Source organism: Schistocerca piceifrons, chromosome 8 (assembly GCF_021461385.2).
Source record: "Schistocerca piceifrons isolate TAMUIC-IGC-003096 chromosome 8, iqSchPice1.1, whole genome shotgun sequence".
Classification (NCBI taxonomy): domain Eukaryota; kingdom Metazoa; phylum Arthropoda; class Insecta; order Orthoptera; family Acrididae; genus Schistocerca; species Schistocerca piceifrons.
The window spans coordinates 130,622,119-130,643,372 of NC_060145.1; the positions used below are offsets into that span (position 1 = coordinate 130,622,119).

The window sequence follows — 21,254 nt, forward strand, 5'->3', positions numbered from 1 at the left end:
AGAATGAGTACCATTACCTACACTCTCATATCGATTCCCATTCTCTGACTACCTGTTCTATCCGATATTGCTCCTTTGAATCGCAGAAGAAAAGCTGAAGAAGACCGACTCTCATAACAGTAGGGTTCCAATTAGTGCTTTACAGAACCGATGAGTTACACGCTTGAAGACATGCAACCTACCTCGGGACGATTAACAAAAACACAGACCGATGTCACCGAGAAGTGAAAAGAGCACTGCAAACGGACATTCACCACAGAACGCGTCCCTAACTGAAAACCGAATCGCAGTCCGGAACCGCGCGACTGCTACGGTCGCAGGTTCGAATCCTGCCTCGGGCATGGCTGTGTGTGATGTCCTTAGGTTAGTTAGGTTTAAGTAGTTCTAAGTTCTAGGGGCCTGATGACCACAGCTGTTAAGTCCCATAGTGCTCAGAGCCATTTGAACCATTTTGAAAACCGAATCCCAAAAGTTACAGGATTTGATCTACCCCCAAAGCACGTGGTCGAGACGCATCAAGACGGGACAAGAGAGACGTGACCACATCTTGAAGAAGTGGCTCATGTGAATGTGCTGTGAAGAAGCAGACAATTAGAGATATTGTGCAGAACTGCTCACTCTAGGTTTTTAAAGAACGTTATCAAGTAAAACAGGAGGGATATCTGTCGTTCCCCATGAAAGTGTTACTCTGTTGTTCTTAATCTGCATAAACGATTTAAGAGACAATCTGAGCAACCCCATTAGATTGTTTGCAGATGACGCTGTCGTTTTTCGTATAGTAAAGCCATCAGAATATCAAAACGAATTGCAAAGTGATTTAGACATATCTATACGGTGCAAAAAGTAGCAGTCGATATTAAAAAATCAAAAAAATGACGAGCACTACATGAGCTCTAAAAGGAAGCCATTACATTTCGGTTACACGATAAATTACACAAATTTAAAGGTTGGCGTTTCGACTAAACCCCAAGGGATTTCGAAAATGGTACAAATGGCTCTGAGCACTATGGAACTTAACATCTGAGGTCATCAATCCCCTAGAACTTAGAACTACTTAAACCTAAGTAACCTAAAGATATCACACACATCCATGCCCGAGGCAGGATTCGAACCTGCGACCGTAGCGGTAGTGCCGTTCCAGACTGAAGCGCCTAGAACCGCTCGGGCACATCGGCCGGCAAGGGATTTCAATGAAGAGCAATTTAAATTGGGACTGTCAAATAAAAAATGTGGAAGCTGAGGAGAATGTGAACTAAAGACAGTGTTTTATTGCCTGAACGCTTAGAAGACGCTACAGATCACTGAAGAAATTGCATACATTACGCTTGGCGGTATTATTCTGTAGCCTAGGTCACAGTATAGGATCGTTATCGGATAGGATTGGCGGAAGATATCGAAAAAAGTTCAAAGATGGGCAGCTCGTGTTGTATTACCGCTTAATAGGGGAGGGGGTGTCATGGATATGATACGCGAACTGGGGTGGCAATCATTAAAACAAAGGCATTTTTCGTTGCAACGAGAGCTTTTCACGACATTTTAGTCATCGACTTTCTCCTCCGAATGGGGATTCTCCCACCAACATTTGTTGGTAAAAAATTGTAAAATGTACGACTTACTTTTTAAAATAGGCAGTAGCTTTTGAAATACGCAGTAAATCAAATGCAGAAAAAAAACCTCCCATCAACATAGGGAGAATGAGCATCGTAATAAACAAGAGAAATCAGCTCTGTCAGGTAAATATTTAGGTGCTAATTTTTCCCATGTGCTATTCACGAGCGGAGCGATCGGTAAGCAGGCTGAATTCAATTGTATGAAGATTCTGCCAAACACTTAAGTGTGAACTACAGAGCTGTCATATAGATGAAGCACCTAGTATTGCGATCTAGTTGTCAAATTTAAATACTAACGTGTAGGGCCATTGAGTGTGTATATGTGTATGTAGCGTAATGTTACTACTGTTGTATGTATATTAAAGAAGATAAATCGAGGAGTCTCTGAAGGAGAGGCAGTTGACTCAGAGCACGGTACTGGCGGCCCGCGTGGAAGAAAGCTGCCGGAAGCGGGGGCGGCCGGCCAAGCGGAAGGCTAGCATTGCGTGGGTGGCATCGGGCCAGGCCGGTGCGGGAGCGACTCACGAGCGCGACAGCTTCTGCTGGGACTGCACTGGGCAGCGACACAACCCGAAAGTCTCTACAGATCTGCAGCAACAGCAACAGTAACAAGCTCGGTTGAAGTTCAGCCCACCATGACCCTCGAAGTGTCCGCTTCCGAGGTGTAGTTGTTTCCGTTGCTGGCTGCTGATAGATTCGATTTGCGTGACCACTTGCCGTTTTCCTCAGCTAAGAAGTCCAGAAACGAGGTCCATTCAAAGGCAAACAGTGTATATAGCAAGTGATTTTACAAACAAGTCGTGTCAAAGCGATTTCGAAACATTCTTTCGAGGCCGCGGCGTTAGAGCTGGAGAAATAGGAAAATTGCCGGCGAGGTGGGAAGGAAATCTGCTGCGGCTTACTCGAAGTTACTATCCCAGTATTCGCACGACGTGGTCGAGGAAAATGGCCGTACTGCAATTGGAAACTCCATTCTCTATCAGTACTGTGTCTTAATAACAGCGAACACACGAATTATTTACAGGAGAATAGAAAAAAAAAAATGTGGAGGTCGACGTCGAGAAACATCAATTTGGGTTGCGGAGGAACACTTGAAGCAATACTGACCCTACGACTTATCTTAGAAGATAGGTTAAAGAAAGGCAAACCTAAGTTTGTACCATTTATACACTCCTGGAAATGGAAAAAAGAACACATTGACACCGGTGTGTCAGACCCACCATACTTGCTCCAGACACTGCGAGAGGACTGTACAAGCAATGATCACATGCACGTCACAGCGGACACACCAGGAACCGCGGTGTTGGCCGTCGAATGGCGCTAGCTGCGCAGCATTTGTGCACCGCCGCCGTCAGTGTCAGCCAGTTTGCCGTGGCATACGGAGCTCCATCGCAGTCTTTAACACTGGTAGCATGCCGCGACAGCGTGGACGTGAACCGTATGTGCAGTTGACGGACTTTGAGCGAGGGCGTATAGTGGGCATGCGGGAGGCCGGGTGGACGTACCGCCGAATTGCTCAACACGTGGGGCGTGAAGTCTCCACAGTACATCGATGTTGTCGCCAGTGGTCGGCGGAAGGTGCACGTGCCCGTCGACCTGGGACCGGACCACAGCGACGCACGGATGCACGCCAAGACCGTAGGATCCTACGCAGTGCCGTAGGGGACCGCACCGGCACTTCCCAGCAAATTAGGGACACTGTTGCTCCTGGGGTATCGGCGAGGACCATTCGCAACCGTCTCCATGAAGCTGGGCTATGGTCCCGCACACCGTTAGGCCGTCTTCCGCTCACGCCCCAACATCGTGCAGCCCGTCTCCAGTGGTGTCGCGACAGGCGTGAATGGAGGGACGAATGGAGACGTGTCGTCTTCAGCGATGAGAGTCGCTTCTGCCTTGGTGCCAATGATGGTCGTATGCGTGTTTGGCGCCGTGCAGGTGAGCGCCACAATCAGGACTGCATACGACCGAGGCACACAGGGCCAACACCCGGCATCATGGTGTGGGCAGCGATCTCCTACACTGGCCGTACACCACTGGTGGTCGTCGAGGGGGCACTGAATAGTGCACGGTAAATCCAAACCGTCATCGAACCCATCGTTCTACCATTCCTAGACCGGCAAGGGAACTTGCTGTTCCAACAGGACAATGCACGTCCGCATGTATCCCGTGCCACCAAACGTGCTCTAGAAGGTGTAAGTCAGCTACCCTGGCCAGCAAGATCTCCGGATCTGTCCCCCATTGAGCATGTTTGGGACTGGATGAAGCGTCGTCTCACGCGGTCTGCACGTCCAGCACGAACGCTGGTCCAACTGAGGCGCCAGGTGGAAATGGCATGGCAAGCCGTTCCACAGGACTACATCCAGCATTTCTACGATCGTCTCCATGGGAGAATAGCAGCCTGCATTGCTGCGAAAGGTGGATATACAGTGTACTAGTGCCGACATTGTGCATGCTCTGTTGCCTGTGTCTATGTGCCTGTGGTTCTGTCAGTGTGATCATGTGATGTATCTGACCCCAGGAATGTGTCAATAAAGTTTCCCCTTCCTGGGACAATGAATTCACAGTGTTCTTATTTCAATTTCCAGGAGTGTAGATTTAGAGAAAGCTTTCTCCATGTTGACTGGTCTGCACTGTTGGAAATTTGGAAGATGTCAGGGATAAAATACAGAGAGCGGGTGGTTATTCACAGCCAGGACACAAACACAACAGTAGTTGTAACATACGACGGACATCAAAGGGAAGCGGTATCTGAGAAGGGAGTGTGGGAGATTTTTAGCCTCTCCCCGATGTTATTCACTCTGAACAATAACCAAGCTACAAACCAAGGAGAAATCTTGAAAGGGAATTAAAGTTCAGGGAGAAGAAGTAAGAAGTTTGCTCTTTGCCGATGACGTTGTAATTTCGTCAGAGAGGACGATGGATTTGCCATCAGTTGAACGGTGTGGATAGTGTCTTGAAAATAAGTTACAAGATGAACGTCAAGAAAAGTAAACAAGGCTAATGGAATGTAGTCGAATTAAATCAGGTGATGGCGAGGGAATTAGATTAGGAAATGAGGCCCTATAACTCGTAAAAGAGTTTTGCTATTTGGGCTGCAAAATACGTGATGATGGCCGACGTAGAGAGGATATTAAATGCAGACTAGCTGTAGAAAGAAAAGCGTTTCTGAAAAAGAGAAATTTGTTAACATCGCGTATATAAATTTAAATGTTAAGAACTCTTTTCATAAGCTATCATACGATGATCAAATAGTAGCGGAAGAGGGTTATAGAAATACAACGAAGTTTCCACCTCCTAAACCATTATACGAGAAAGTGTGCACGCTGACGTCAATCATTTCTGTGGCTCCTGACAATGACTACAGGAATATGAGAACGAGAACACTTCATGGAGTAGTTGGTATTATTTCCTAGTACAAGGCCGTGATGGTGTTGGAGTTGTCTTGCACAAAACATTCTTCAGAAATACAAGCCAAGAGAAAGAACCGATGTAATTATTAGGTAAAAGAATGTGGATATGGCTCACTTGTACCTACACGTAACAATAGGAAAACAGAAAATCGTTGGTACATAGTTGACTCGTTTTATTAATTCTACACGAAACAACTAGGGAAGTAAAGGGAAAATGGAAGCAGTAATAAGTCGGCTACTTTATTCTTTATTATGAGGTGCCTTGCTCGGCCTATGTTTTTTTTATAATGTGACATTTATAGGCCCACTCCCTCAGTGTTGTCCAGAAGAGTCATAAAATGGTACTCGAAAGTACAGAAATGAACCTGCATGGACGTCAAGAAGAAACATGTGGTTCGCAGCGGCAGCGTGCTTTGCGGAGCAAGGTTCCGGTGCCCGCCGTGGCGTGGCCTTCTCCACAAGGTGACATTATTGACAGAACCGCCGCCTGTTCTAACGCGTTCCGCTCCACATTCCTCTTTTTTTTTGCCCATTATTTTTATGTTCCTCTCGTGCTGCGCGGACAACAGAGAATGGCTCTATTGTCGTTCTCAGTTTCCGCCCGTTAACCAACATTCGCGCTCCTGTGAAACCCTTCACCGTGTTAAAAATCAAAAGAGGTGACTCACCGACACGCCAGATGTACATTATAGGCAAAAGTGGCTGAGTCATAGTTTGTCCACCACGATTTTTTTTTAAAAAATACTTGCGATTGTGGTTCGATAGTAATGTAGTTACAGATTCACTTTCAGCAAGGGATAGAAAATTGCCATTACCTCTTCGAAGTAACCACTCTGATCTCATTAAAATTTGTTGTCGACAGCCAAGTCGTTACAGATTTGCACAAACTGCTTAAAAATAAGGAAAGAACCGCTTTTTTGTCATTCATATGAGGCACTTCAGGGAAGTCATAAGGTTCTTCCATCACAAGGAACGGTGTGCAATACATGCACGAACAGATTCCATGTGTAAGGCATTATCCCTTCATATCGAAGTCAACCAAGAACTTCATTATTCTGAGATAACAGCTGTTGTTTTCCTGTGTGTATTAGAAACTAACAAAAATTAGCGACCAATGTCTTTATGCATGAAGTAAAGTCTCAAGAACTACTTTGTGCTGTAAGTACCCGGTTTCTCCAATTTTAGCAAACAGACTAATGGTTTGTGTCATCGGATTTAGGCAAGCGCATTTAGTGCTCAAGGACAAGGGTGAAATGCTTTTGGCTTTCATTTTCAAACCTGCCGCGATATGCCTCAAGATATATCATTCTATTTCGTCGTGAACTAAAGATAGCTCCTGAACAATTACGTAGATTTCCTGTAAAAGCATAGAGGGGGGCTGCGTTCGTTTTTAACTTCCCGTGGAGAGTAAATTGAACAGAGAAATAAGCATTACTTCGTTCTGTCATGAGTTAAGAAAAGAATTTACCATGGCCTTCCGTGCTAAATGTTTCCAGTGCTGGTATGTTATTGTTCACTTCGAACAGGAAAAACGTAAAACGAAATGACCACTCTCGATTTCGAACGGGATCCTTCAGGGCACAAATCTCATTTTCTCTCTGCGCTTCAGCCCTATCCGGTTGACGTAGCTCTCTTTGTGAACGAACCACATTGTCGTAAAACAAGAAAAACCAGCAGTTTCAGTGACGTAAGTGAATTAGTGTGTAATAACGATGAATGGTTGAAAAGGTTAATGACTAAATTAATGTAAGTGCCTTCGAAAACATCTGCTACAAGAACTCATCGCATGAGCTACCACGCCTCCCTACGTGGAATTACTGCAGGGAAAATCCCGGTGTTTTTCATACATTGGAAGGTTACCGTGCGCTCGACAGACTTAACTACGTCATTACCTGTGGGGTTCTCCCGTAACACCGGCGGTCACGACAGCTTATCTTTCACAGCTAAGAAGCGAAGTAAACTGTGTGTTCCGCTGGTTGCACCACAAAATAGTAGACCCTTCCCAGACACAGCAGCCTTAAACCTGTTCTGCAAGTGAATCTTTGATCATTAAGATAAATCATAACAGGGTGCACAGAAATGTATAAAAATTAAAGCTAGAAATACTTTCCTTCTCAAAATTGCCAGAAAGGGTACTGTCACCAGGCTATATCGTCGGCAGCACCTGTTTTTATTTCCAGTTAATTAACCAGTGGAGCTGTAGTCCCTAGGTAAAGCTGTTCTCAATAGGTTAGAGGAGACCACGCTACTACCTCGGCGTCGCATTCGTGAGACCAAGAGGCAGTTCTACTGATTAGTTTAAACTCAGAGCTGATTGTCCAGCTTGATAACGGATTACAATTGAAACACAATATCTGTGAACGCGCATGGAATAAAGACTGCTCTTTACTGCTCTGTTGGCGACAGCCTTACCGCAGTGGATCCACCGGTTCCCGTGAGATCACCGAAGTTCAGAGCTGTCGGGCGTGGGTGACCATCCAGGCCTCCATGCGCTGTTGCCATTTTTCGGGGTGCACTCAGTCTCGTGATGCCAATTGAGGAGCTACTCGACCGAACAGTAGCGGCGTGGGTCAAGAATACCATCATAACGGCCGGGAGAGCGGTGTGCTGACCCCACACCCCTCCTATCCGCATCCTCCACTGAGGATGACACGGCGGTCGAATGGTGCCGGTAGGCCCTTCGTGGCCTGAAGACGGAGTGCTTTTACTGCTCTGTTAGCAACAGACAATTAGAGTCTGCTCACAGGACACTACGTCATTGGGACAGGGAAGAAGGAAATCCGTTTTGGCATTATCAACGGAAACATCCCACCGATACTGATCCAATAGTCGCACTTTGAGGGAAGTTTCTGGATTGAAAAAGACATATGTCGATCTTCTTAATTGTCGCTTTGACTTGGGTGACCGTATGTGTTCTTTACATAGCTCCACCCATCATTTCTGTTCCTGGCTCTCGTGGTCCATTCTCCTTTTCTCGGGCCATCGTCTCTGTATCGCTTCCTTTGCCGCGTCTACATTTCCCCGACGATGATAACGCGACTCGCAGTAGCCTTTTCCATTCTAATTAGGGCTTCACCCACATCAGTCTTTTTTCTCTTCGTCCTTCGGCCAATATCGGCTTCTTAGTAAAGGTCTGCCAGTTTCTGTTTTTTAAATATCTTCCATCTCTCTGTCTGCATGTCCCTCTTGGGGCCAATTATTTTCCTTCATCTTTTACTCTCTAAGACAAGCAACTTTTCTTCGTCTGCTTTCCTTAATGTGAATTTTCAGACCAGTATAAGGCTACCGGGAGAAATCAGACTGGTTCTCTATTTGCCGCTGCAGTAATTGCCTTAGTCTCAATTTCCTTCTGTTCTTCTTCCTAAAAGGCAACGGCCTTGCCGCAGTGGATACACCGGTTCCCGTCAGATCACCGAAGTTAAGCGCCGTCGGGCGTGGCCGGCAATTGGATGGGTGACCATCCGGTCCGCCATGCGCTATTGTCACTATTCGGGGTGCACTCAGCCTCGTGATGCCAATTGAGGAGCTACTCGACCGAATAGTAGCGGCTCCGGTCAAACAAAACCATCATAACGACCGGGAAAGCGGTGTGCTGACCACACGCCCCTCCTACCCGCATCCTCAACTGAGGATGACACGGCGGTCGGATGGTCTCCACGGGCCACTTGTGGCCTGAAGACGTAGTGCTTCTTCCTAAAAAATATTTATGTATGTCCACTCTTTTGAAAGTGACTTTATCAGCTATCAATGGGGTACCATCGTTGGGTGCCCTGCTCACAGCTATCTATGGGGTATCATCGTTGGGTGCCTTGCTCACGACCGTGCACACAGGTTTCTCCTTATTAATTTCTAACTCTGCTTCCCTTACAACATACACGTAAGAACTTGACATGAGCTGTGCAAGTCCTGTCTGCTACCACCTATTAGAACATCTTTCGCATGTATGCAAATCGATTTTATGTGTTATTACCCAGTCTTCTTCCAGCTGGGTTTAATGTTGTTCTCCGCCTATTTTCTCTAAAATTAAATTAAGAAGTGCTGGAGATAGTGCATCTGCTAGTCTAAGATCAGTTCTGACTTAAAAATGCTCAGGCATTCCTGAACTCGTCTCTACTCTGCAATAATTTTTCTCCAAACATGTCTCTACTACACGTATTAACTTTAGTGGAAACGGAAATTCTTTCAAGACATTCAGAATAAGCTTGAGTTTCTCCAACAGTACAGTAGTGGTAATCCGCGAAATGTGTGCCAGTGTTGATGCTTCCTGGGACGCATACCGCCCACATTTGTTTGAATGATAAGCCTTTCACACAATAAGCACCCGGCTGCTACGAGGCAGCATCTGAGTAGCGACGCCTCGTCTTGCGGCGAGCGGACGACCTGAATGCGTCTTTCAGACCTGCAACTGTGCAAGTGAAAGGAACCCGCCGAGTCCAGCGGAGAGGCGTAGCGTTTCTGCGGCCGCGATGACGCGGCGGCCGGCGACTAGACTGGCGGCTGCAGAGGGCGACAGCGGGGTCAGCTGCAGCAGTGGCTGGCTTGGCGAAAGTACGCGGACTGGCCCAGCAGGTCTCGCTTTCGCAACACCGTGCCCATTCCTGTACGGCCGCCGACTCTACATAATGGCCAGCAGCCACTGCGCGCTTCGCCTCCGGGCAACGAGTTCGCGATATCTTCCCGCTTTCGTAACCGGTACCCGCCGTTCCGCATCCTTACGTGCACACTTTCACGCGATGGTTCGGCGACAAGTAGCATTTTAGAAGACTGCTGCTCACTTCCGGGCTGTTTCAGCTATGGTTTAAAGTTTTCCGTGCTTCCACAAAGGCTCTGAGCACTATGGGACTTAACAGCTGTGGTCATCAGTCCCCTAGAACTTAGAACTACTTAAACCTAACTAACCTAAGGACATCACACACATCCATGCCCGAGGCAGGATTCGAACCTGCGACCGTAGCAGTCGCGCGGTTCCGGACTGCGCGCCTAGAACCGCGAGACCACCGCGGCCGGCGTGCTTCCACAAGTCTGCTACGATTTCATTAATTTGTGACCAGACATGAGTCCTTGTGGCAGCATGATTTGGGTCAACAAATCAACTGAGCGAGTCCTTTTTGCATTTCGATATCGCACGTATTTCGCATTTCGAAAGAATACTCATGCATGTACTCGGTTAGCCTTATTTAATCAATGAGATTTTAGGCAGCTTCATCTTGCGTTGGTTACGTACGTTTGCCCAGAAATTGCTCCCCTGGCGCAAAATGTGTTTGATTCCACAATAACACGTTGCAGCCCCACGTCTTTCCGGCGATCTACTTTTCTTGTCTTTTAGTTGTAATACCTGTGTCGAGGCTATGGAAATGGAAATCAGTGTTTGGCGTCATTGGCCGGGAGGCCCATTGCGGGGCAGGTCCGTCTGCCATGGTGCAGGTCTTATGACATTCGACGCCACATTGGGCGACCTGCGCGCCGGATGGGGATGAAAGGACGATGAAGACAACACAACACCGAGTCCCCGAGTGGAGAAGATCTCCGACACAGCCGGGAATCGAACCCGGGCCCATAGGACGACAATCCGTCACGCTGACCACTCAGCCATCGAGCCGACTGTGTCGAAGCTATAGTTATCAATATTAACTACTTAGAGAGATACTACGTCCTTAAATGTTCCATAAAAAGGAGTGCGGTGCGTACTTTTCTTTTTCCTGCCTATCGTGACAGCAGTGCCAAAGCAGCATTGTAGAAAAGTAAATTATCAACGATTTTTAATTACTGCTATCAATTAGGGTTCTCTGTACATCGGCTTCAAGATTTTACCCACCAGTGGCCGTTGCCTCGGCTGTCAGTTGGGAATCGTTGGAGAAAAAATACTGGAAACGTCATTATAGGCGAATGATAGTTAATTCATGGTGAAGTATTATGCCATTCAGGCTAGACAAGAAAAATCATTAGTATTGAGGGATATGACTGGAAAGATAATTTGAACCAAAGAAATCTACCGAACATGGGCTCCAAAATGCATACCTTAAAAACTATAAACACTTGCTCATCTACGCTAATGTGAGACGCATCCCTTCTACTGAACAAGTGGTCATAGCTCTTAAAGTACGCAGTTTAGAACCCATGTTTACTAGACTTTTTGCTTCGAATGACCGTTCCTGTCACATCACTGAATATAGACCATTCCTTTTGGATTTTCTTACCTAGCAATATACTGAAGTTCTCTATATCTCCTATTAATCAACCTGGTAGGTGTTCCTCATTACTACAAAATATTAGACAACCCTTTGCGGACTATGTTTTTTTCGAAACTCGTGTTTCGATATCTGGTACTGTTTATGAAGTTTATGCTCTCGCGCTTACTAAACTTTCCAGTGAGGAAACACGTCACTCTTCGTTGGATCTCCTCTATCTCGTTTATTAATCTAAACTGGTACGTGACCTAGGCTAATACAGAACAAAAAATGACTCTTTGCGTACTATCACTTTTCCGAAAATCGTTCTCCGATATCTGGTACTGTTTGCGAAGTTTACAGATGACCGCGTTACGCCAGTGACCCCCTGCAACAGGTAACAATCTTTCAGACCATTATGATGAACAACAATTGTTTCTCAAAGTGAGGTCGTAATTTCATCCTGTCTCTCTCCTGCTTTTATGGACTCAGCAAGTAGAGGTCACTGCTTGACCGACATATCACGAATATGCTAATCATGTAGAGCAATTTGGAATATGGAAATCTAGAAGACGATATTACCAGGCCGAAGATGTGGACTGACACATGGTTTACTATCATGGTCCTGTGCAAAATGCTGCTTGTGAAGAGCTCACACAGTTCTGCTCTTTCGCTATTGCTTAGCTACGCAAAGTGAGAGATTTCACGCTGTAAACGGTACGTTGTTCCTCGACGGTTCCCCCTTTTCCTTTCCTGTTTACGTGCGCGGACTCGACTGTGTCAGCAGGATGTACTCTCACGCAGAGCAGCACAACGAGGCACCTCGTGAGACTGCAACGCGAGGAGATCTCTAGCGTGGGTTTCTCCCGGAGCCAGCCAGCTGTGCGCAGGCGCGCTTGTTCTCCAATATCTCCTGCGGCGCGGGCACTTTCTCACCTCTGAGGACATCAGCGGGGATGAGCCTCTTGAAGATCTTGGGCCTCTCGTCCTCCTTCTTCTCATCGGCCGCCAGCACGGCCACGGAAAGGCAGATCACCAGGATGGAAAGTACCTTCATTGTCTGTCAACAAGAAACAAAACATTCCGATAAATTTCGTGCCGTCGCATGGAAATTTCTTGCAAACAGAAATTATGTACCGATGAGAATTACTCCATCGGTTTTTCAGCGTAGAAGTAACAACTAACATACAAAGCATTACTACTACAGACAGTTTACTAATGTCTTGTTTTTCGAGAACACCGTTCTTGATGTGGAGTGAAGGAAAGTTACCATTTAATGTAGCGTCAACATGTAACTCATTAGGGGAGGAGCACTGTCTCTGTTGTACAAACAGGGGAGCAGGTAATAAAGATTAAGGTTTGCCATCCCGCCGAGATCAGAGTCGTTAGAGACTGAACTATAGCTCATTTGGAAAAGGAAGGGGGAGAAAACAGACTACATCCATTTGGAAGTTAATATGTAGGCACAGTCACGCGGTGCAAAAACACTAATTTAACGCTTTTCGACGATACGAGCCTTCATATTCAGAAGTATCGAGACACAAGAGTATTCATTGCATGGAATGCATTTAGAAACGTTGATCCACGAATTTTCCTTACAGTAGTATCATTACTTTTGTATAATGTCACTATTATGAGGACATTGCGTGGATTTAAGTTCGTAAATTTGTTGCTCGCAATGAAGATTCTTGTGTGTAGGCATTGCTAGTGACGAGGGCATACATGCCTTTGAAACGCCTTAAATTCGTGCTTTTGCACTGTGTGCGGATAATACCACATTTTAGCTTCGAAACTTGAGTACGGGCACGACCTCACAATCAATCAGCATCCAATTTAAAATAATCATCCCTGCATACGAGTGGAGTGATTTAGGAAGACTACCGAAGTATTAAATAAAGATGACCAATGACCGGAGGTTTATTTTACTGTTGAATTTCCTATCTAATTTTGCGTAAAAACTTATCAGTGTGGTACTGCCACTATTTGACAGACAAATGTCATGCAACCACCGTGAATGTGATTTTGAGGAAGGATATAACGGATTTGACTACTAATATTAATTTCAATGTTTTCAAAAGGCTATTTTCCAAGGACTGTTTGTAAATAGTCTGACTAGCTTTGGAATTAGACTGTATCAGAGAAAATCAATATCTCATTTAACTGTAAATACTGCGCTAAGTAATTTTGTTTGAATAAGTTGCTGATAATTCAAACAATGGATCTCGTGGATATTACAAGCATTTTTCAGGTCATAAGGGTGAAAGCTCCTTCAACAACGATTTCATTAGGGATGGAGCACAACCTCGAACAAGGCAAGAATGTGGAAGGAAAATGACCGTCGGTTTTAAGGAATCATCCGAGCATTCGTTGTAAACTGTTTGCAGAACTTAAATCTTGATGATCTGACAGGGATTTGAACATCACTCCTTCCGAGTGTGAGTCCAATACCTTGACGACTGCGCCATCTCACTTGACTTTTCACTTCGATTTTTGGTGCAGGAATGATGACTTGAAATACAACAAGGCGTAATGTGACTGTTGAGGCTATCCGTCAACACTGAAAGAAAAAGATACCGTTTCAGCTGTATAACCAGATTAACCAGAACATGAGAAGACTGTCCCGTCCTACGAAGGTATCATGGAAAATTTTTTTGCAGTACCAGCAAAAACAGTACCTCAACGGTTTCAGACTGAGATTTCCTCTGACTGAACCAAAATGCCACTTACAGCCAAAATGGAGTATTATTTTTAATTTTTACGGTATTACTAACAGAACTGTTAATCTGTTGTAATGCGGAGTTACATGTGAAACTCATATTTCCCTGTCTGAGAAGAAACCTATAAAGACAGGAGCGCTTAAAGAGAATATAGAGATAAATTCCACTAACCACTAAAAAGAGAGGACAATAAGAGCTCTGGGTACGAGGTGGTATAAGGAACGACAAAGCTCTGACATGTTTGTCGGCAAGAGTTTTAGTGCTGTTCCACTTTCTTCGTAAGCATCTGAACGAGAAGCACAAGTCACCGTACGTCCCGACAGAAACTCCTCTGAAGACCGGTCCTGCTATTAAGCTCGCCGGTGAAAGGCGCTGAACAGGCATACGAGGAACACTCCATATAACAGAAACGTAGGTTACAGTACACAAAAGAGATGCGAAGAACTATCTCCTTCTCCTTTTCCTTTAGTGTTCGTTTACTGTCTGCGCACAAAAAGCACAGACGTTTAGCACAGTTGTTTATGATTCTTCCTGTTAACTACCCTGTCTAAGTCATCTTTAAGGCATAATGACGACGAAACAAATATTCTGTTCTCTGAAAAACACCATTCCACGTATATCTCCGCTTCCATAATAATTTTTCATGAAAAACTCTCATGATATTCAGTCGTAATGCTGAAAAACCAGGAGTGCCTCGTGAGGAAGATGAGGGGGGGAGGGGGGGGGGGGCGGAAAAAGAAAAAAAACAGTAGTATATCATAGCGGTGAAACAAACATCTGCATTGCGCAGTCGGGTTTTCCTGTTGTAGTGAATGCTGGAATCAGCGGAACTAATTGTTTACCGAGCATGCCATTTTACGGTGTTCGTCGGGTGAATGGCGTACTTTGCAAAAGGCTCTGCTCTTATTTTATAGTTTACTTGGCTATAGTGAGAACAAATATCGGATTTTACTTAAGGTTCGTTTTAAATTTAGAGTTTACTCTGCTTGTGGCACTTCTCTTGAACTGCCGTTTTCAAACGAGACTTAACGTAGACTGGAGACTTAAATGCACGTACAGAACAGCAACCTCACTTTGACACGCACAAGATTTCTGCCACACAGCGTGATTACAGTCTTAACTTAATAATAGCATGCAACAGTTATAATAGTTATAATAGCATCCTGCTAAAGGATAGATTGTTGCACTTCTTCAGCGAACGGCTTCTTGTTATTGACGTACGTACAACTTAATTTGCAGTTTACGTTTAAAACTTTAGAGAGAAACTGCGAGAGAACCTTAGCAATCTAGAAGAACGTTAGTTTGTCTTATAAAAGTGGTCACTAAAGGTGGATGGATATCTTTTAAGATTTTAAACAATCAGTTCAAATACGAATAAGAACTTTCTAAAATAGTACTTCAGTTTAATAAGAAAAAAACTGCAAACATACATTCCATAGATAATCTTAATATCGCAATACAGGATCAAAGATGAATGCTTTACATAGAAGTTAGCGTTTTTGACCCAAGATTAAATGTTATCAAATTTATTTCTGTATTTGCCACCAGGAAACGTATTCTCTTCAAGGACTTTACATTTGTCTCAGCATAAATTATAAACTATAATGTTACTTCACGCTGTATCACTTCGTCGAATGTGCAACGGTGTGAGAAAAAAGAGCCTTCGTTTTCTTTAGGAGGATTCTATTCCGTTCCCAAACTAACAACAATGTAATGCTTCCTGTCATACGATAACTTGTCCATTGTCCATAGTGTATCTACTCTTTATGCATAATTTATTTTTTGCTTTTTTTCCTTTTTGGCAGCTGCATTACAACTTTATATATTTGTGAGGAATGTGTTTTCCGAGAGATTAAGTTTGAAGCAAAGAAAGCAGTTAGTTTCCGTCGTCCGTCTGTGGTATGATAACTACAGATTTCGGAATTAATGATATAGCGATGAAGCGAATGCTGTGAATGACATTTTTTGTAGCCAGCCCACTTACCAATTAAGAGAGAGACGGACGAAAGGACTTACAGCCTATGGCAGTAGCCATAAAAGCATCGTCTATAAGCGTTCCGTGCTAGTTGCACTGTTTTACTGCATTTCGGGAAGGTAACAACATTATGGTCTGAATTAATTATTCATGCAACCCTCAGAATCAACATAACCCTCCGTATGAGTGGGCCGTTAGCCAGTTGTACACTCTTATTGATTCGGTTAACTCTGAAGAATTGGTCTTGCGGTAACGACTTTCAGATATGTACATCTATAGAGTGGGATTGAGGGCGTACTGTCGTCCCTAGTTAACGATTAAGGCAGAGAGCTTTAATTGATCATCAATGTACGTTTGCATTTATAGTCTGAAAACGTGGAACGGAGCATTTTTCAAAGTACAATATACTAAGGCTTCTTCCTGTTTTACATAGGAATGTAGTGTGGGAAGAATGATTATTTATTTTCCGTTGTTTTAATATTAATAGTGTAATTCCTTCTTCACAGCTCCTGCGGTAGCGACATGTAGGTGGACCATAGATCTTAGATTCTGCTCCTTAAGTCATTCTTGGAACGTCATAAGCAGATTTTCAAGAGATATTGGGCGTCTTTCTTCAGGTGTCCGCTGGTTAAGAGGAGTCAGTATTCTGGTTCCCATCTATTTCCAATCAAAACCTAGGCTGTGCTCTATATATATATGCTCGATATCCCTCGTTCATCCAATACGAAATGGACCCCACGAATTAGAGGTCTTTATAAGGAATCTCTTTAATGAGGCGGCATCGAACCTCGCTGAAGTTATGGGAGACTTCTCTTCGTTTCCCCGTGAGCAGTTACTCCGAAGTTTTGTGTGATATGGGAGATTCCAGTTGTGAGTCATTAATCGTGAAGCCTAAAGCTAGTAGACTTTTACTTCTATCGTTTTCTACATTAAGGGCTGTCTATCAGTGTTTACTACAAACTATCTTTGAAGATCTGGCCCGCCCTTGCTACAAGTTTAATCGCATAATACTAGATGAAGTACAACCGCGCCTTCTACGAAAGGCTGGAGGTTCCATTAACCGCTAAATCATGCGGGAATGAACACTTGTAACATGCGGAATGAATGTATTTAATATTACATAAATACTTCAAGAATTTCGGCAGTGTGTAACGGGCAAAGGGTGAGTATTTTACTGTATGGGCTGTGAACTGTATTTACAGATAAAAAATTATCAACACTGACCGTACATCAAGACTGCAGTCGATTCTCAAATTTTTACTTGCGGAATATTCTGTTTAGGTAATTTCAACGGTTCAGCATTGATTCGGTAAGAACTACCTCGTCCTTCTGCCTAGGATACTCATTCACTTCTCAGAGCATTTCTGTTACTCTTTCGACCTGTTACGATCCTATCTCTGTGAGATTTCCTTTACAGATGCACCGCACTTCCCCAGAGGGCTTGCAACAAATCTACCGTAAGTCTTCCATTTGCCTTACCTAATACTGGTTTTACGCGATCGTCCTACTTTATACAGTTTTTTGTTATTGTCCCCAAATTCTTATACGACATGACGTGCTCAAAATGTTCACCACTAATCTTTCAGTCAGATAGAATCCGCTTATTTCTCTTTCTTATAGATATAATCTTGAATATATCCACATTCTGTGAGAGCTGCTACTTGTTACATCAAGCGGAAATTTTGTTGAAGTCTTTCTTCAATTCCTTAGGATCTTCGAATGATGATACTTCCCTTCACATAAAGGCACTGTGAGTGAACAATTTTATAAATTGATACTGTAAATTGATGCTGGTCCTATATTATAAATCGTTTATGCATATAAATAACATTGGAGGTCCAATTACATGTCCTTAGGGCGCAGTCACGGTTACTTTCGCTTCTGTAGACGACCCCCCCCCCCCCCCCCCCCCGTCCAGTGTAAAGGTACTGGTCTCTATTAGTAAAATATTCCTCAAGGCAATTTGATGTGTATTCCGTATGATCGTATCTGACCCTGTATTTACTTCCAAGGCTATGGGCGACTCACCACCCAAAATGACGTGCTGCCATATGCCTACCACCAAGTTTTCTATAGAGTCAAAAACGTGGCTGCCTATCACTTTAGCTGCTGCATTTCACTGCCCCGTGAGAAGAAAGTCTTAATGCCAGCAGGCGACAGGTAAAGCCAGTAAGTTCTCCTGCCTCGTGGCGTGGAGAGAAGATACACTGGTAGATAAACACAGATGATGGAGCACCTGTTAGTTAGCCTTACATCAAATATGTGACCAGTTCTTGAAGGACTACCTGTTGAAAATTTCGTTCTGAAAATTGCAGCAGTTCAGCTTAGGTGCTGCACTGAGTACGTCACGGAAAGTACTGGATCTAGCACAATTCCTTGTGGAACCCTCTTATTTACTTACATAGGTACAGAGGAATCTTCTCCCAATATGACTTTCTGCCTTATGACTATCATGAAATGTCTGTCGAGTTAGAAACGTGGCTGACCATCACTTTAGCTACTGTATTTTGCTCTCTGAAGAGGGGAAAGTCTTAGTCTGAGCAGACGACAATGAAAGTAAGTTCTCCTGTCTAGTCGCCCTCGTGGCTACGCAACGAGAAGCACAGAAGGTGACCTTATATCAAATATGAGACCAGTTCTTGTACTATTACTTGTCGAAACTTTAGTTTTGATATTTTCGCACTCTGTATGTCATGAACAATAGGGGTCCTAGCACAGCTCACTGGAGGACGTCCGCATTTACTTTCTTGGCTGTGGACGACTCTGAACCCAAAATAAGGTGCTCCCTTACGCTTATCACAAGTTTTCTGCAGAGTAACAAACGTAGCTAACCGTCACTTTAGCAGCTGCATTTCATTCCCCGAAGAGGGAGAAGTCTAAGTCCGAGCAGACAGTAAAGAAAGTGACTTCTCCTGTCTAGCGGTCAGAAGAGACACCGTCGTGGCTAAGCAAAGCAAGCACAAAAGGTTGTGAAGCAACTGTCAGTTGGCCTTACATCAAGTATGTGGTCAATTCTTATGCTGTTACATGTCGAAAGCTCTGCTACTTGAAGCAGTTCAGCTGAGCTGTCGCACTCTGTTGGCGTGAACAATAGTGGTCCTAGCACAGTTCCTTGTGGGACACCCGTATTTACTTTCATAGGTATGGACGACTGTCCAACCAAAATGACGTGCTGCCTTATACCTATCACCAACTTTTCTGTAGACACACAATCTGGATTGACCATCACTTTAGCTGCTGCATTTCGCTGTCCCGAGAGGGCAAATTCTTAGTATGAGCAGACGACAGCGAAAGTAAGTAACTTATCTGGTCTCGCGGCCCGAAGAGAAGAGGGGCAGGCGGTCTAGCAACGAGAAGCACAGAGGTGCTTAGGTGCTGCACTGAGTACGTCACGGAAAGTACTGTATCTAGCGCAATTCCTTGTGGGACCCTCTTATTTACTTTCATAGTTACAGAGGAATCTTCTCCCAATATGACGTTCTGCGTCATAACTATCATGAAATGCCTGTCGAGTTAGAAACGTGGCTGACCATCACTTTAGCTACTGCATTTTGCTCTCTGAAGAGGGGAAAGTCTTAGCCTGAGCAGACGACAATGAAAGTAAGTTCTCCTGTCTAGTCGCCCTCTTTGCTACGCAAACAAGAAACACAGGTGACCTTATATCAAATATGAGACCATTTCTTATACTATAACTTGTAGAAACTTTAGTTTTGATATTTTCAGCGGTTCAGCTTGGATATCGCACTCTGTATGTTATGAACAATAGGGGTCCTACAACAGCTCACTGGGAGCCGTCCCAACTGGCCGGAGTGGCCGAGCGGTTCTAGGCGCTTCAGTCTGAAACCGCGCGACCGCTACGGTCGCAGGTTCGAACCCTGCCTCGGGCATGGATGTGTGTGATGTCCTTACGTTAGTTAGGTTTAAGTAGTTCTAAGTTCTAGGGGACGAATGACCTCAGATATTAAGTCACATAGTGCTCAGAGCCATTTGAACCATTTGGGGGACGTCCGCATTTACTTTCTTGGCTGTGGACGATTCTGCACCCAAAATAAGGTGCTCCCTTACGCTTATCACAAGTTTTATACAGAGTAACAAACGTGGCTAACCGTCACTTTAGCAGCTGCATTTCACTCCCCCAAGTCCGAGCAGACAGTAGAGAAAGTGACTTCTCCTGTCTAGCGGTCAGAAGAAACACCGTTGTGGCTAAGCAAAGCAAGCACATGAGGTTGTGGAGCAACTGTCGGTCGGGCTTATATCAAATATGTGGTCAATTCTTGTACTGTTACATGTCGAAAGCTCTGCCACTTGCAGTAGTTCAGCTTTGCTGTCGCACTCTGTTGCCGTGAACAGTAGTGGCCCTAGCACAGTTCCTTGTGGGACACCCGTATTTGCTTTCATAGCTATGAGCAGCAAAATGACGTGCTGCCTTATACCTATCACCAAGTTTTCTGTCGAGTCACAATCGGGATTGACCATCACTTTAGCTGCTGCATTTCGCTCTCCCGAGAGGGCAAAGTCCTAGTACGAGCAGACGACAGCGAAAGTAAGTAAGTTATCCGGTCTGGCGGCCCGAAGAGAAGACGGCCGGACGGTCTAGCAACGAGAAGCACAGAAGGTATCGTGGTTGGCCTTACCGCGGCGAGTTGGCGGTCGCAGAAGCGGCGGCAGCAGGCGATGCGGGTGCGGCTGGGCTGGCCAGGCGGTTGCGGTGTCGGCCGGCCGGCGCCAGCGCCGCTTATATACAGCGCCGGCAGCCTTCGCGGCCCGGCCGGCCGCCCCACCACCGCCGCCCCGGCGGCTCTTCCTGCCGGAGACGGCAACGCCGCGGCCCAGTTTCCTACCGTGAACACACCCTCACCTGGACACTCACACACACACACGTACGCTCGCTCTTACGCAGGCTTCCGAATCTGCGCCTCGGCGGCGGTGGGGGCGGCGGATTTGCAGACCGCTGGCGCGGGGATCCGCCGCCGGCGACCGGGAGCCGCCAGTCGCTACCCTACGAGGCGCGCGGCCGAGACGGCCGGTGCTCGGCGCTCTCTGCAACACCCACTACCTGCTTCCGGCGCGCCTGTCGCAACTCCCCGTGCCTCGCCTCTTTTCGAAACACGGGAGGCGCCGTGACTACTTCAGGTGGTACACTCTCTTCTTCACAAATGTCTCGATTGCTTTTAGCAGATATTTTACAGTTAACTAAGTTCAATTCATATGAGTCATTTATTACATCGTCCGCAGCTCGTGGTCTTGCGGTAGCGTTCTCGCTTTCTGCGCTCGGGGACCCGGGTTCGATTCGCGGCGGGGTCAGAGATTTTTCTCTACCTCATGATAACTGGGTGTTGTGTGTTCATCATCATTTCATGATCATTGACTCGCAA

The 21,254-nt window shown here is 45.3% G+C and overlaps 1 protein-coding gene and 1 pseudogene across 1 annotated transcript in view; one reads left to right on the plus strand and one right to left on the minus strand.

Moving 5' to 3' along the window:
- LOC124711246 overlaps positions 1–20,651 on the minus strand; it is a 41,300-nt gene extending 20,649 nt beyond the window's left edge. The window contains exons 1-2 of the mRNA XM_047241211.1: positions 20,514–20,651; positions 12,124–12,247 (exon numbers count right to left, since the gene is read on the minus strand). Of these exons, the coding sequence (XP_047097167.1) occupies positions 12,124–12,244 (121 nt within the window). The 5' untranslated portion in view covers positions 12,245–12,247; positions 20,514–20,651. The remainder of the gene's footprint in view (positions 1–12,123; positions 12,248–20,513) is intronic.
- On the plus strand, positions 8,388–8,505 carry LOC124712784 (annotated as a pseudogene).
- Positions 20,652–21,254: the final 603 nt, after the last annotated feature.